Source organism: Kluyveromyces lactis, assembly GCF_000002515.2.
Source record: "Kluyveromyces lactis strain NRRL Y-1140 chromosome B complete sequence".
In the NCBI taxonomy this organism is placed as follows: Eukaryota; Fungi; Ascomycota; class Saccharomycetes; order Saccharomycetales; family Saccharomycetaceae; genus Kluyveromyces; species Kluyveromyces lactis.
In genome coordinates this window covers 574,514-589,571 of record NC_006038.1, presented here as the reverse complement: position 1 = coordinate 589,571, position 15,058 = coordinate 574,514, and the positions used below count along the sequence as shown (strand labels likewise).

The following is a 15,058-nucleotide window of genomic DNA, read 5'->3' as shown; positions in this document are numbered from 1 at the left end:
GATTAGCCACACTACACACATACTTCCGTTATAGAACTCAGAAGAAGCTTTGTTGATACAGGCTCTTGGTTTGTGGTCAGTAACAATTTTAACGAGAAGACTATCGCACATAAGAGTGAAATCAACTCAATTCGTAGTATCTTTCCTTTTGAAGTTCCATCCTTTCTAAATTGAAATCCAATTGTGGGAAAAGCTTTTTTGTATCATTGGACCCGCCACCTTGATACTGTTCCACCACCTTAACTATACCATCAACAATTATTGCTGTACCCAACGCATCATTTGCCGAAGGAATGATGATATCTGCTTTCGTTTTGCTTGGATCTATATAATTTATCATTTCTGGACGAAGATGGTCCATGTAATAAGAAATACAGGATTCTAGATCATCCCCAGTGATAACATGTTTTTGCTGTATTAGATTGATCAACCGTTTATCGCCATCGCTATCCACAAACACTTTCAAAGAAGATAAGTCGCATAGTTTCGAGTCGAATAATGAGTAACAGCCGCATACCAAAATTATCACTAAATCCCCTTTTGAGCTTACGTTTTTAATTTCATGTATAATACTTTCGAAATCGTAATCTTTGTCTGAATACTGTCTCGGTGCGATGGCACGTTCATCGAGATCAATTACTCTAACATCATGCTTGAATATTCCCAGTAGTTTGGATTCGATTTCTTTGGTGGTTTGCAAAGCACCAGCATAATGACCGCCAGCAATGTTGATAACTATACGATGCAACATTACTTTGCCTTAACTAATGATCAAAACAGTATTTGAAAGACCTGCTGTTCGCCGTGTTTGTATTCAACAGTTGTCTCCCTGGTCGTCTAAAAGTGCATATTTTTCTTTTATGACTTAATTCATCAATATCCCGAATGAACAATGATTAGGCGATTACTGCTTGAATAGTCGTGATAATAAATATTGAGGGTTGAAAACTGTAACGCAGCAATGGTCTAATCAAAAAATACGATCTCTCATAAAAGGAGCTGGGACTCTTGGCATACACATAGTAATTTTATGTACTGAGAAATTAATGCTGAAATGGCTTTTCAAAAAGTCAAAAAATTATGGACGAGTCCGGAGTCGAACCGAAGACCTCTCCCATGCTAAGGGAGCGCGCTACCAACTACGCCACACGCCCAATTAATATGTTATGTTGTGATATGGTTTGGATGATAGTTGATTGATTAATCGCCTGATGAGGGATCGTTGATATCAAACAATATAACGAATATAATATAATCTATTTAGCTAGATCGTTGAGTATATGCGTCCTTGCTCTTCTTTCTCTTGTTGCATCCAACCTCCCCAAGAGGTCGCAACATAGCTCAGCCTTTTATACTCGACTTATATACTCGGATGGTCGTCAGACTTCGTCATGGCAACTCATTGCCTCCATGCCCTTGTAGGTTTTGTGCAGCTACCGTCCTCCACGCGCACTCAAGACCATCACGTGACCGTCTATGATCCATCTAGGTCATCCCTCTGGATACCACAGGATCCATATGCCCAGTCACTGACGTCTTGGAACTCTGCCGTGTGCTGGCTAGCTCACATGACCTCTCGTCTGGCTTGTCTTAAGTCTATCTTACGACATGTTATAAGAATGTAGAACTAGTATACAGACTGTTGGAACTAGTCATAACGCATGACCGGGTAATACAAATATAATAGGCGGTTAATAATGGTTTTGTGTCACTGACACATAACAAAGTATATAAACCAGTACTCAGATCTAATCTACTAATTAGTAGGAATCAGATCTACAGACACCAGGTGCATCTAATTATTCTAGGAGATATATAGCTAATCAAGATGGATTCTTCTAATAAAGATCTGATAAGATCAAAGCCACGTGACATGTATAGTCACATACCACAACATGGTAACCATGTGACAAACTCCATTAGCTCTAAGGAAGAATACACGATTTTCTCGTAATTGGTTCCCTATTGCATAAACTGGATACACAGAGGCATATATGGTAAATGCAGCATCTCTTTGCTTACCGTTCTTACCAGTTTTCTCTCATGAACAATACCCTTGTTTCAACCTGAAATATAAATCGATCTACACTTTCTAACGTGTAATTATCAAAAGTAAAAACGCGTCAGTAAATTGCCACCAATCAAAGCTCTCCAATCAACCGTACATGTCCAAATATCGGTCACCAAAGACTAAAAAGTCTATTCAAGCCACGTTACAGTTTAAATCGACCCCAACTCTGGTAAAATGTCCGAAGTGTTCGATAACTTATAGCACTAATTCTCCTAGTGATCTGGTGCAGCACAAAAGATATCATGACTTACATTTAAATGGGAAAAGGTGGTCTCAGAGTTGGGGCGACATCATTAATAGAGTAGAGGCTCTTAAAACAGAGAAACAACTGAAATATTCAATGGTGTCTGAAAAGGATAAAAAAGTGATGTCCTTTCAACTCCCGTCCCAAACCTTATATGAAGAAGATGAGTACATTGTCATGATTTCTCCAAAGAAAGCTAACGAAGTGAAGGCTGCACTCGACTTGATGTCAATTGTAAATGAAGAATTAAATGCACCTCATGATGAGAATGCTTTTTGGTCTGAGGTGGATAAGTCCGGCAAATCACAAGGTAAAGCGTTTATCTACGTAAAGAAGAATAGAGCTGTTGGAGTTATTACAATCGAGTACATCGAGAATACCAACCGAGGTAAATGGATGGTATTGGACACCAAAGCCATAGTACCGAATGTAGTACCGGACGTCAAACTGGGAATATCGAGAATATGGGTATGTAGAAATCAAAGGCAACATGGCATTGCTACAAGACTACTAGAGGTCGCAAGGAAGAAATCAATATACGGATGTATTGTCAATAAATGGGAACTGGCATGGTCACAACCAAGCCAAAGCGGTAGCATATTGGCTAAAAGCTATAATGCTGCAAAACATCGCTCAGGAAAACTTTTAATACCGTGTTACATATGATACATATTAGTATGCAAGTAGATGAATAACGAAACGAATAAAAGAGAAGCATCCAACTGCATAGACGGTTGCAACCAAAGCGTGTAATTATGTGAAATTGATATGAAAGCTGATTTGGTTTCTACTTGCAAAACTGTAACCAACACAGGCAAAATATTCGTACAACGGTCAATCTCTATCTCTTACTCGACGATATCTTTCTGACCCCACTGGTGGTTCTTTTTCCGTTTGATGACGCCAGACGTCTGTTTTTAGGCAGAATTTGTCTCAATGCGTCTGTGTCTTCTATAGACGAGTTGTTAACTTGTCTTGTGTCATTTGGAGACGTTTTCATGCTATTATCAGTATTCATGGAATCATCTATGTCACTGTTATTATCGGTAATCTTGGCGGCAACCTGGTTTTCCTTCTTGTTGATGTCTTCGATTGTGTTGCCTCCATGTCCCTTTCTTGGTTGACCAGGAGATTGTTGAGGTACTGCGGTATGCGAGTTCTTTTGAAAGCCTATTGTTTTCTTTGATACAGACGGAGGAGTCATTGTATGATCATCTTGGGTATATTCTGCTTCGTAATTTACTTTCTTCTTTCTCTTTTGCTGCTTATACTCTTCCACGGTGATCAATGGGTATAGTCCTCCGATCACATCGCTTGGTTCCTGTGATAACCGCATGGTATATTTCCATTCTCTAAAAGAATTTTGATTTAGATACAACCAATGCTGTTGAGGTCCAACAACCATACCAGGTCTCATAAATCTCAAGAACCCAATGCATTCATTTGCAGTGAATCCGTAAGTGTATATCAAATGCGCACCGATTAAACATCCTGTTCTTCCTAACCCGGCCTTACAATGGACTGCGATTTTACCGCCTTGCTTTATTATGGTTTCTGCTGCCCCTACGAAATTTTGCACAATTGATAAATCGGGACAAGTTCCATCTTCAAAAATCATATCCAGATGCTGTATGCCGATATCTTCGAAATGTTTCTTGTTGTAAAGATGGGAGTTTAATCTAACGACCAATTGAACATCGTTCTCTTTAAAATAATCCAACACTTTACGGAAGGGTTGATTCAAGTGGGACTTAGTCGCAGAAGATAATGCTTGGTGTCGGCGCATCTCCTCTTGTGGCGAAGCAAAAGCAATGAAATCTGGAGTCAATGCGTTTAAATCACCATTCTCTACTCTTTCATATTTTTCATAAGTTTCTAATTGGAAATTCGAAAGATCAATCAATCCATTCTCTTTTGCTCTCCAGATACCATATACTATATCTTGAATTGTAATTTCAAAATCGGCGTTCGAATAACCTGCATCTCTAAATGGCATAAACGGAGGATCTACTTGAGCCAACGGCTGCAAAACTTGATGAGGAGTCCAACCCTGGATCAATACCATGTAGCAACACAGCATACAAGCAGCGTTTGCGCGTTGTCTCGTCGATGTAGACGAATAAAAAACCACCGCTTTCTGGAAATTCTCTGGATCATTCAAGATCTCATGAAATATTACAGCGTAACGGTACAAGTGTCCGATATGCATGGGTCCAAAATCAAGATGAAATCTATTATAGAAAAGTGTGTTTTCAACGGTAAAATACACGACTTCATCGTCATCCTCTGGAACATAGTCATACGCTCCAAGGTAAACCCTTCCTTTCAAAAATTCTATGGTATTATCCATAGAAAGACGCTTACCCATTGTTCAACAAAATAATATTGAAACCACACTGCTACGCACACCAAATCAAACCCACTAACTTAAAGCGTAATCTAGACTAGTAAATGACCTTGGAAGAACCCAACAATGGCTGTATCAACGACCAGCTTCCCTCTGTGAACATTCTTGCAGCTTTCTGTTTTCGAAAATTTAATTGTTTTGGTTTTTCAGTCTTTGTCAATTTACTAACAGAGGGAAACCAAAACGATTGTTGCAGACGTGGAATAAAGAGATGCATACATGCTCAAGGAAAGGTAGGATAAGTATTTGCAGCAATTGAAGGAATATATAGCTACTGAAAGAAGTCAGTTGCCAATAATTTTTATGGTTGGTCCTTATAAAAAGAGAGACGGTTTAGGGTGCGTCAATTGCCTTTGAATTACAGGTAGAAGAAAAAACAAAAAGAAGTCTCCCGGGGGCGAGTCGAACGCCCGATCTCCAGATTACAAATTGCTTTGTGTTTTCAAATTACAGTCTGGCGCCTTAAACCAACTTGGCTACCGAGAGGTACTAATTGTAGTTGAGGGCCAAGTGGCATTTTCAGGTACACTATCAATTTACAAACCCTTCTGGATACTGGTGAAATGTACATTAAAAATAAGATAACGTATCGCGTAAGGTACCATTGTTCTGAGTGAGAATTGCAATTTTAGCATCTTTTATAGGAAATGCGGACTCAAGAGTGTCCGTAAGAGAGATTAGAACCATGGTACGAGGTAAATTGATCTTGATTGAGGGTCTGGATAGAACTGGCAAGTCTACCCAGTGTGAAAATGTGGTCAACGCATTAGGAAATGATGCCGTTTTGATTAAATTCCCAGATAGAACAACTAAGATTGGTCAGTTGATTAACCAATACCTTACAGATAAGGATTTCGAGCTTCCAGCTCAGTCGATACATCTTCTTTTCTCTGCTAATAGATGGGAGTTAAAAGAAGAGATTCATTCCATGTTGAAGGCCGGGAAACACGTAGTGCTGGATAGATACGTATATTCCGGAGTTGCATATTCGGCAGCTAAAGGGATCCAGGGTATGGATATTTCTTGGTGCTTCAATCCCGATAAAGGATTGCTGAAACCTGATTTGACTTTATTCTTTTCGAATTCATCGAACATGCGGGATCGTGAGGGGTTTGGAGAAGAAAGATACGAAAAGGTTGAGTTCCAGAGACAGGTACGTGATACTTTCTTCAACGTATTTGACCAAATAAAAGACTCAAATAGAATTGTTATCGATGTATCAGACAAATCGATTGACGAAGTATTCTCCGAGATTAAACCATTGATTCATGACGTTATAAATAAAGAACTAGGTGAATGTGTATACTTCTAATTTAACCTATCTAATTGACCGATTCGTTCCAATAACTCTTTTTTCGACGTGGTTTGTATCTCCCCTGCAATGAACATTTCATCCATTACCAAATACGTCTTGTAAAAGTTGAATAGAATGTCCAATTCACATACGTTCCCAAAGAAGGAATCCAAAACTTCTACAAAAAGATGTATTTGTGACAAATATATCAATTCTTCATCCTGTTTATCTACTCCCATGACAAAATATAATCCAGCATATCCCTTGTACACTAATTTCGTATGCTTCGAGAATTCAATGAAATTGCTCTGACGTCTATGGTCTCGTTGCGATATTACTTTGAACACTTGACGGATGTATTCTTGATGCGTAGCGTACTGAGAAGTATCTAGCTTCTCGAACCATCTGAGTAGTCTCACTATCCCTTGTTTGTTTAGACACAATATAAATTGCACTGGCATAGCTGCTTTCCGTTATTATTCCAAGTCTCGATCGTTACTCCCTTACCAATCCCTTTGGCAACTTCTTTACTGTGCGAGTGGAGTTATTTATTTCATATTCAAGAAACGGTCATTTTTCAATGTTATCACGATTATAATAACAAAGTTCGGGCATAATTAAGAAGATAATCATTGCCTTTTAAATTACATAGTAAAAAAGGTTCCTCAGATCAATTGAGACATATCTACGAGGATGAACGGTCAGGAGCTAAGTTTCCAAGGATTGAGGGTGGTGTTTTCGCAGGAATTAGACTCAAATTTGGTGCGGCTTCCGAATAAAGTATGCCAATTACTTGATCAATCTAACATACCGATTCAAGAGTTTGGAATCAGGATCAATTCTGATGCTTATGTCGGTTGGGATGGTCAGAGTTCCAAAAATTTCCATGGGTCTGATCACATCTTAGAGATGAATGCTATTTTAGCTGGTGAGTATAGACTCCAGATGGGCCAATTGGTTGATATTTCGGTGAAAAGGTACGGGAATGACACCTTTGTTAATGAAGTATACGTTGAACCCAATACGTTTCAAGACTGGGAGAGAATTGATGCAAACTCAGCATATTTTCAGGATCAGATATTGTATCAAACAAGATTAGTGAAGCAAAGAGCGAAATTGTTATGTTTCATGCAAAACCTTGTATGCAAATTCACCATCAACAGCATTTCCCCACAGGACATAGAAGTTGGAAGATTGACAAACGATACACTGGTTATAGTTTCTCCCAAGGTTAAAGAGGAAAACTTTGACAATGAAACGCTAGTTATCAATGGCTCGGAACGTGTTGTAAAGAGGACCCTTCTGGGTGAAGAGTTAATTGGTTTCACAATAGCATTAAAGGGTCCTCAACATGATTATTCTTTGGTGAGTCTTGTCCAGAATCCCATTGAAGGCCTGAAGGAAAAAGAAGGAATCGATGGAGTGCAACCTGATGAGATATGTTGCAGAGTAATTCAAGACAGTTCTTTGGCCGACGATGACGTTAAAGTGAGTGAACTGTTGAGGCATGTTCTAAAATTATCTCCGACAAATGGTTACAAAATCAAGATAACTTATGTTAAGATTCCCGAAGTAGCGTTCAAAGTTATCATACATCCGAACTCTGAGGTTTCTGCGGAACTTGAACATTATATTGAGAAATTGAGACTCCTTAAAGTTTTGACCAATGGTCTCATCGTTCCTGGTGGGCATCCATTCTCCTTGGATTTTAAGAATTTGGGGAAGGGTAAAAAAGTACCGTTTGGCTTGGTTCCAAATGAGAAGCTCATTGAATTGGGAGAGTCCAAAGACCTATCGTTCACAGCTCAGAAAGTTCTAAGCAAACCGGCCCAAATTGTGGGGATTACTGAAATGTACCATGAGATTATCAACGCTGTTAAGAGTCCGTTAGCAATGTCCAATTCGTTCCTTATTCAGGGTGGAGCAGGGATGGGTAAGTCCATAATATTAGAAAATCTCAGACATGATCTAATAAATTCGGGGTATCATGTAAACTATATCAATTGTGATTCAATCCCAGACTCTACAAATCTAGCAAAAACTAAACAATACATCTCTGAACTATTGCACATTGCATACTGGCATGCGCCTTCCATTATCTTGTTAGATAATGCGGACTCGCTATTTTCTGCGATTAAGACATCAGAGGAACAACCTTCATCGAGCAACTTCTACTCACAGCCATCGACCAAGTTAACGCAAATCATGATGAATGAAGCTGAACAAATCATGAATAAGAACCCCGACTGCATTAAGATTGTCATGACTGCAAAATCATCAGAAAGTTTAAACAAAATTTTCTCTCAAAAGCAGTTCATTGGAGACATATGGACTTTGAAGCCACCTACCAGATACCAGAGAAACGACATTTTGAATCAACTGCTACAGGAAAAGGACATCGACTTAAAATCAGATTTGAACATTGCAGATATCTCAATAGAAACGGAGGGTTACTCGCCAGCTGATCTCAGGTTAGTAGTGGACAGGTTCTTCTATGAACTATTGACTTCAAGTGACACGTCGTTAACTTTGACCAGAGAGTTGATGGAATCATGCCTTACTGGATTTACACCAGCATCATTACGCTCAGTGAAATTACAAAAGAGTACAGGTGTGAAATGGTCTGATATTGGTGGACTCACCAACGCGAAAAGACTACTATTAGAGACTTTAGAATGGCCCACGAAATACGCACCGATTTTTGCCAGTTCCCCACTAAGGTTGAGGTCAGGTATACTGTTGTACGGGTACCCCGGCTGTGGTAAGACAATGTTGGCCAGTGCAGTGGCCCAACAGTGCGGGCTAAATTTCATCAGCGTCAAGGGTCCAGAAATCTTGAACAAGTACATCGGTGCATCAGAACAAAGCGTACGAGATCTTTTTGATAGAGCTCAGGCTGCGAAACCGTGTATCCTCTTTTTTGATGAGTTCGATTCCATTGCACCAAAGAGAGGTCACGACTCTACCGGGGTTACTGACCGTGTGGTGAACCAAATGTTGACCCAAATGGACGGTGCTGAGGGGCTCGATGGAGTGTACGTGCTAGCGGCCACTAGCAGACCGGACCTTATCGATTCTGCATTGCTAAGACCGGGCCGTCTAGACAAGAGTGTGATATGTGACATCCCAGATGTCACAGAAAGAGAGGATATATTACGCGCTGTAACGTTGAAGATGGACACGGAGGATGATTTGGATCTACATGAGATAGCAATAAGAACTGAAGGGTTCACCGGTGCTGATTTGCAAGGTATGAGTTACAATGCATATTTGAAAGCAGTACACAGGTCTTTAGACGCGGAAACACAAGAGGATCGCCAGCCTTCAGCCATGCAAGAACAACAACAACAACAACAACAACAACAACAACAACAACAACAACAACAACAACTAGACTACATCTCACTAGGCGATAAACCCGTTACCAAGGAAACTATGGACAGAATCACAGAACTACTCGAAAACGCTACGACGTTGAATGGCAATTCCAAATCGGTACAATCCGTGAAACCAACCATATCCACGCACGACATGCTCGACGCATGTCAAGAAGCGAAACCCAGCATTTCGACTCATGAATTACAAAAACTAAGCCATATATACCAGAAATTCATCGGAGATAGAGAGGGAAAGATGCCCTCAGGAGAAGCCTCCCAAGAGGTCGGAGGAAGAACTACATTGGCATAGCAGAAGACATTCTTCACAGACATTCCATACACATGGTACTGGCACCACCACATGTATAACCACATGCGCCAACACATGCATGTGCTAGTAGTGTACACTGTTACCCTGACTCTTCCTCATTTTCCCTCCCTGATTTTCTCACTATACCCCAGAGAAGCGGAAAAAGCATAGATATAGCACAGTGAGAATGATAATACGGCAATGTCTGGCGACATATGGCGAAATTGATATATATATAATATGCATAGTAGATAGGACAGATAGGACAGAGATAGTCAATATGTATACAATAACGTGTATATTGGGACAATATTCGGGCCCTGACAACCCGAGCAGGTGCCTGACTTGAAATACGAAGAAGCCTTCTGCATAACTGAAGCTGCTGACTCACACATACTCTCCCTCTCACTCACCCTACATTTTCCCGCCGCATCCGCCTTGTCTCTTTCCTGACTGAGTCGAGCTGCTAATCTCACTAATCTCAATTGACGCTTTAAATTCTCCTCTCCACCCCCCTCTCATTCCAATATTTAATCTCGGTTTCTCTTCTTTCTTCATTTCCATTTTCTTTTTCATTTTACTTTTTGATTATCGATTTTTGATTTTTTTGATTTTTTTTTGTTTTCGAATTAGTATTACAGAGAGTGGCATATTGAGAATACAGAATTTATCGAACGTTTTAAAATAGAGCGAAAAAGACTAAGGGAAAAAGGTTATAAATCTTTTGGTCTTCAATACAAGAGGAAAAGTGACACAGCGAGACAGTGAGACAGTGAGCTATGACGCTATCCAGTTCCAGGTCTATGATACCGGACGATATCAAGTCTTCTACACCTTCGTCGGAAAAAGTCGCTATGGCCAAGTTGTTGCATAAGAAGGAGACAACTCCTGGTGCCAAGGCAGTTACGTCATCTGACGGAAATGGGAATGGAGTTCCTATCCGTTCTTCATCTGTGCGATCCTTAAGAAGATCGCCAATTGGCGATGCTCCTGCTGCAGCAGGAGCAGGAGCAGGGACGACTCCGTCGTCCTCGCATTCAAAGAACCCTTTGAAGAAGATTTTTGGACGGTCCAAGTCCCATCATGTGGAACAGGGCAAACAGTTGGGGTCTAATCCGTTCTTATCGGGCGGGGAGTTGAGACCTCGGATGTCCCCCAAATTGGAGAGTAAGTCTCGTACTAGAGGGGCGTCTCTGTTGCATAAGGATAGGGAAAAGGATCGTGATATGAATTCGAATATGCACGTTATAAAGTCGTCTTCTGCTATTCCCAGTCTTGCGTCGCATAATACGAACCCTTTCCTGAATTCCGCTAACGGAAGGATACCTCTTGAATCCCTTGACGTGCACTCGCGTCCTCCAACGGTGTCACAGGCGTATCATTCGCCAAGTTCTGCGTCTGCGACGCCGTCTTCTACGTCGTTGGGTTTCTATCAGACCGAGGGTGATGCCAAAGGTGAAAACATTCTACCGTTGCCCTTGAAGAATCCGAACGACTTTTTGCCTGAATCCATGCAACAGCCTAGTGTAATGTTGACGGATAACTTTGCATTCGCTGATTCTGGTAGGAAAACGTTGGGTGAAGGTGGTTCCTCCCAGGTGATGACGGTTCATTCGATATATCGCAAGAAACAAGTTTACGCATTGAAAAGGTTCAAATTGTTTAAAGACGAGACGCCTGATCATTTCTACCACCGTTGTATCACGGAATTCATGATCGCCAAGAAAGTGAGTAACCATGTCAACATTATCAAGACTTTCTATATCATGAAGACCCCAAGTGTCTCCAATGGTCCAAAGAGAAGCTGGGCTTTCTTGATGCAGCAGTGCGTACAAGACATGTTCCATTATACGACGTTATCAGGGTGGGCTACAAAGCCGCTCGATGAGAAATGGTGTTGCTTCAAACAGATTGCAAGAGGTATCAGACATATGCATTCATTAGGTATCGCTCACAGAGATATTAAGTTGGAAAACGTCCTAGTGACAGACTACGGTGCCCTAAAATTAACGGATTTCGGTATCTCCACGTACGGTATCAAGGACCCTGAAGATCCTACCAGTGAAAGAATTAAGATTAGAGGATATTGTGGTTCTCCACCACATGTGCCACCAGAAGTTATGATTCTAAGTGAAAAGAAGAAGAAGGTTATACCGGTGCCCAAGGATAAAGAAGAATACGATCCGTTCAAGATGGATACTTGGGCCCTAGGTATATTGATGTTCAACCTTGTTTGTCCGTTTGCTTTGTTCGCCGAAGCACACAAGGATGATTCCAAATATAGACATTACATTGCATTTTACGAGCAATTCAACAAACATAGCCCACATTTTAGGAAACCTGGTGTTTATAGATCAGGCCCAGGTGCAGAACATCCGGAATTCAGCAAATTAGGAAGTGTAGAGGCAAGCAGAGTGTGTCTACGGTTATTGGATCCTGATGCTTCTACAAGATATACTATAGATGATCTGTTCAACGACCCTTGGATGGCTAAAATTGAATCATGTTTCGAAGAATATGAAGAAGAACCAATCAAGGTGCCGGAATTGAGAAAAGCTACTACAGACGATGATCCAATTCCACACGATATCCCATCTACTGGATCCTCTTTCAACGAAGAAAATTCAGGTTTATCACATTCTACCAACCCATTTTTGGAATCTAACTTGAAGAGCCCTAAGATCAAATCCAAGTCCATGATATTCATTGCTGAAGAAGAGGCCAACAGACGTAGTGCGTCAAGTTCCGCTAACGGATCTCCAAAATTCAATGCTTCTGCCGAACAATCAGTTGCTCCTACTTTACCCACTCTAGACGAGGAAAAGACGAAGGATGTTGACGATGACGAGAAGGGGATATCCTCTCCCAGTATTGGAACACAAGAACATCCAATTCCTGTAAGTGCAATGGAACCAGGACATATACTTAATTCAGTAGCAGAGGGGAAAGAACCAGAAGAAGAAGAATCTAGAAAGCCTAAAGAGCTGGAAGAAAAACTCAGTTCGCTGTCGCTTAATTCAATGGTCCCTGATGACTCTACGAATACCAATGGCTCAAACTCAATTTTGAAATCGAATTCTTCCGCTTCTATTTCCAGGAGCTCGTCCGTGGCGTCCAGGAACAGCGGTTCTGCGTTAGCGAATTCTGCCACTCTTGCAGCACGGAAGAGAAAGAAACAAATTGTCCATCACCACAATGAATGCGGTGGTAAATCGATATTCAGTATCAAATAAATAGCAACAGATGACAGTATAACACCAACGAATTTGCAACGAATAGATAATTCAATGGTTCAGGCATCTCAGGTACATTTTTTTACGTTATTGACTCTACTTCACATTTTATTCAAACAGTTTTCGAGAAACGACTTTATTACTAAAACATACTTTATTATAAAATTCAAGACACATATATACATATAAACTTCAACGTGTAGCATTAGCAACAACCGACTTATACAATGAACATTCTGCATGGTCTTGTCATCGATCACCTGACGCTTTGCTCTTACGGTATGCTACGCATTTGCTTTCACCAAAATAGTTACCCTGCATTTGTTGGCGGTGGCTTAAGGTTTAAACTGCAGAAAACGCAGATACAAAACGCAGGAATATAAACAATTTTTAACCATTAAGAAATGCGTGGAAAATGTGGTAAAGGTTACCTTTCTAATTGACAGTTTCCTCTTTCGTTGTTACTAGTTCATAATATTGTTTCTGAGTGACTTCATTTTAGATATCTATAGTTTTTGCATCTATACAGGTAATATTTTTGAGAAGCAAACTTCAAATTCCCATTTTCAACAGTTGGATTATTATTAGCACACTTGTTTAAGAAGGTGTCTCGTTCCTTGATTGATCTAAATTCATACCATTGCATTTAGCTAAACCAAAAGTTGACCCCACGCCGGAAGTTAGATAGAGCCCTGTCATCATGGTAAGTGAACAAGAAATTTTAGAATCATACCCCCAGGTTTGTCCTAGTGGATCATTGTCTGGAACACCAGGCAATCTTGATTCAGAACAAGAAGCCAAGTTGAAGGAATTTAGAGAATTGTTAGAATCATTGGGATATAAGGAAAGACTTGATGACTCGACGTTGTTGCGTTTCCTAAGGGCTCGTAAGTTCGATCTAGAGGCTTCCAAGATCATGTACGAGAACTGTGAGAAATGGAGAAAAGAGTTTGGTGTTGACACCATCTTCGAAGATTTCCATTACGAAGAGAAACCGCTTGTCGCTAAATACTACCCACAATACTATCACAAGACCGACAACGATGGTCGTCCCGTTTACATTGAAGAGCTTGGTTCTGTTAATTTGACTCAGATGTACAAGATCACCACGCAAGAACGTATGCTGAAGAACTTGGTCTGGGAATACGAAGCTTTTGTTAGATACAGATTGCCTGCATGTTCAAGAAAGGCTGGATACCTTGTTGAAACTTCATGTACCATTCTAGACTTGAAAGGTATTTCCATTTCCAGTGCAGCACAAGTATTGAGTTATGTCAGGGAAGCTTCCAATATCGGTCAAAACTACTACCCTGAACGTATGGGTAAATTCTACTTGATCAACGCACCATTTGGGTTCTCCACTGCCTTCAGATTATTCAAACCATTCTTGGATCCAGTTACCGTGTCAAAGATTTTTATCTTGGGATCGTCCTACCAAAAGGATTTGCTAAAGCAAATCCCTGCCGAAAACTTGCCAAAAAAATTTGGTGGTCAATCCGAGGTCTCAGAAGCAGAAGGCGGTCTATATCTATCCGATATTGGTCCATGGAGAGAGGAGGAATACATTGGACCTGAAGGTGAAGCTCCAAAGGCTTTTCAATTGTAATAGTACGCTCACCGGCTTGTCTAGTCTTTTTTTCTCCTCTTTTTTCGGCTGAGCACTTGAAGGAAATGCCACTTCAATTTTACCAGATAGATATTTAAGTTCAATTGAGCGAAAAACCCAACATTGTAGGCTACAGAATTGTACACAAACATCTTAATTGATGATTGTACGTGAATGTAATGTCCACCACCCATCAAATTAATAAATCTGTTCGTAACGGAGATTCCTAGTATTTTTTTGGTCATCATATATGTAACCTTAAATAGCTCCAAACAAGCAATACACTATAAAATTAAACTTTACCATTGTTTAGCCATGGTCATATTGGAGCAATGCCACGTACAGGAATCCTCTTCGTGTGCCTATGGAGCAGTATTTCTAAATGCCAACTAAGAAGAAGCATTGCAGCTGATGTACCATGCGGGTAACTGTAAGATCAACAAAATTTTAGACCTTTAAAGGGAAAAGAGAAAAGGTCGATCAGTACTCGAAGCGGTTTTAATTGAATCTCTAATG

At 40.4% G+C, this 15,058-nt stretch overlaps 8 protein-coding genes and 2 non-coding genes across 10 annotated transcripts, besides 1 other annotated feature; 5 read left to right on the top strand and 5 right to left on the bottom strand.

Moving 5' to 3' along the window:
• Positions 1-121: 121 nt before the first annotated feature.
• DAS2 (putative uridine kinase DAS2) lies at positions 122-751 on the bottom strand (the record flags this gene model as incomplete). Its single annotated transcript, XM_451831.1, has 1 exon — positions 122-751. The coding sequence occupies one exon, from the start codon at positions 749-751 to the stop codon at positions 122-124; it is 630 nt and encodes a 209-aa protein (XP_451831.1).
• Positions 752-1,081: 330 nt separating this feature from the next.
• On the bottom strand, positions 1,082-1,154 carry KLLA0_B06688r. Its single transcript has one exon. It is a non-coding gene; the product is annotated as a tRNA-Ala (tRNA).
• Positions 1,155-1,167: 13 nt separating this feature from the next.
• Positions 1,168-1,609: a long terminal repeat (solo LTR).
• Positions 1,610-2,165: 556 nt separating this feature from the next.
• Positions 2,166-2,981, top strand: ECO1 (Eco1p; the record flags this gene model as incomplete). The annotated part of the gene is made up of 1 exon (XM_451829.1): positions 2,166-2,981. One exon carries the CDS (start codon positions 2,166-2,168, stop codon positions 2,979-2,981), a length of 816 nt encoding a protein of 271 aa, XP_451829.1.
• Positions 2,982-3,156: 175 nt separating this feature from the next.
• Positions 3,157-4,683, bottom strand: CDC14 (phosphoprotein phosphatase CDC14; the record flags this gene model as incomplete). Its single annotated transcript, XM_451828.1, has 1 exon — positions 3,157-4,683. One exon carries the CDS (start codon positions 4,681-4,683, stop codon positions 3,157-3,159), a length of 1,527 nt encoding a protein of 508 aa, XP_451828.1.
• Positions 4,684-5,109: 426 nt separating this feature from the next.
• Positions 5,110-5,208, bottom strand: KLLA0_B06578r. Its single transcript has 2 exons — positions 5,169-5,208; positions 5,110-5,146 (listed from the first exon to the last, which is right to left on the bottom strand). It is a non-coding gene; the product is annotated as a tRNA-Tyr (tRNA).
• Positions 5,209-5,407: 199 nt separating this feature from the next.
• CDC8 (bifunctional thymidylate/uridylate kinase) lies at positions 5,408-6,034 on the top strand (the record flags this gene model as incomplete). The annotated part of the gene is made up of 1 exon (XM_451827.1): positions 5,408-6,034. The coding sequence occupies one exon, from the start codon at positions 5,408-5,410 to the stop codon at positions 6,032-6,034; it is 627 nt and encodes a 208-aa protein (XP_451827.1).
• On the bottom strand, positions 6,031-6,477 carry APS2 (Aps2p; the record flags this gene model as incomplete). Its single annotated transcript, XM_451826.1, has 1 exon — positions 6,031-6,477. One exon carries the CDS (start codon positions 6,475-6,477, stop codon positions 6,031-6,033), a length of 447 nt encoding a protein of 148 aa, XP_451826.1.
• Positions 6,478-6,709: 232 nt separating this feature from the next.
• Positions 6,710-9,703, top strand: PEX1 (AAA family ATPase peroxin 1; the record flags this gene model as incomplete). Its single annotated transcript, XM_451825.1, has 1 exon — positions 6,710-9,703. The coding sequence occupies one exon, from the start codon at positions 6,710-6,712 to the stop codon at positions 9,701-9,703; it is 2,994 nt and encodes a 997-aa protein (XP_451825.1).
• A 779-nt stretch (positions 9,704-10,482) lies between these two features.
• On the top strand, positions 10,483-12,936 carry PTK2 (protein kinase PTK2; the record flags this gene model as incomplete). Its single annotated transcript, XM_451824.1, has 1 exon — positions 10,483-12,936. The coding sequence occupies one exon, from the start codon at positions 10,483-10,485 to the stop codon at positions 12,934-12,936; it is 2,454 nt and encodes an 817-aa protein (XP_451824.1).
• A 700-nt stretch (positions 12,937-13,636) lies between these two features.
• On the top strand, positions 13,637-14,542 carry KLLA0_B06479g (phosphatidylinositol/phosphatidylcholine-binding protein; the record flags this gene model as incomplete). Its single annotated transcript, XM_451823.1, has 1 exon — positions 13,637-14,542. The coding sequence occupies one exon, from the start codon at positions 13,637-13,639 to the stop codon at positions 14,540-14,542; it is 906 nt and encodes a 301-aa protein (XP_451823.1).
• Between the last annotated feature and the right edge of the window lie 516 nt (positions 14,543-15,058).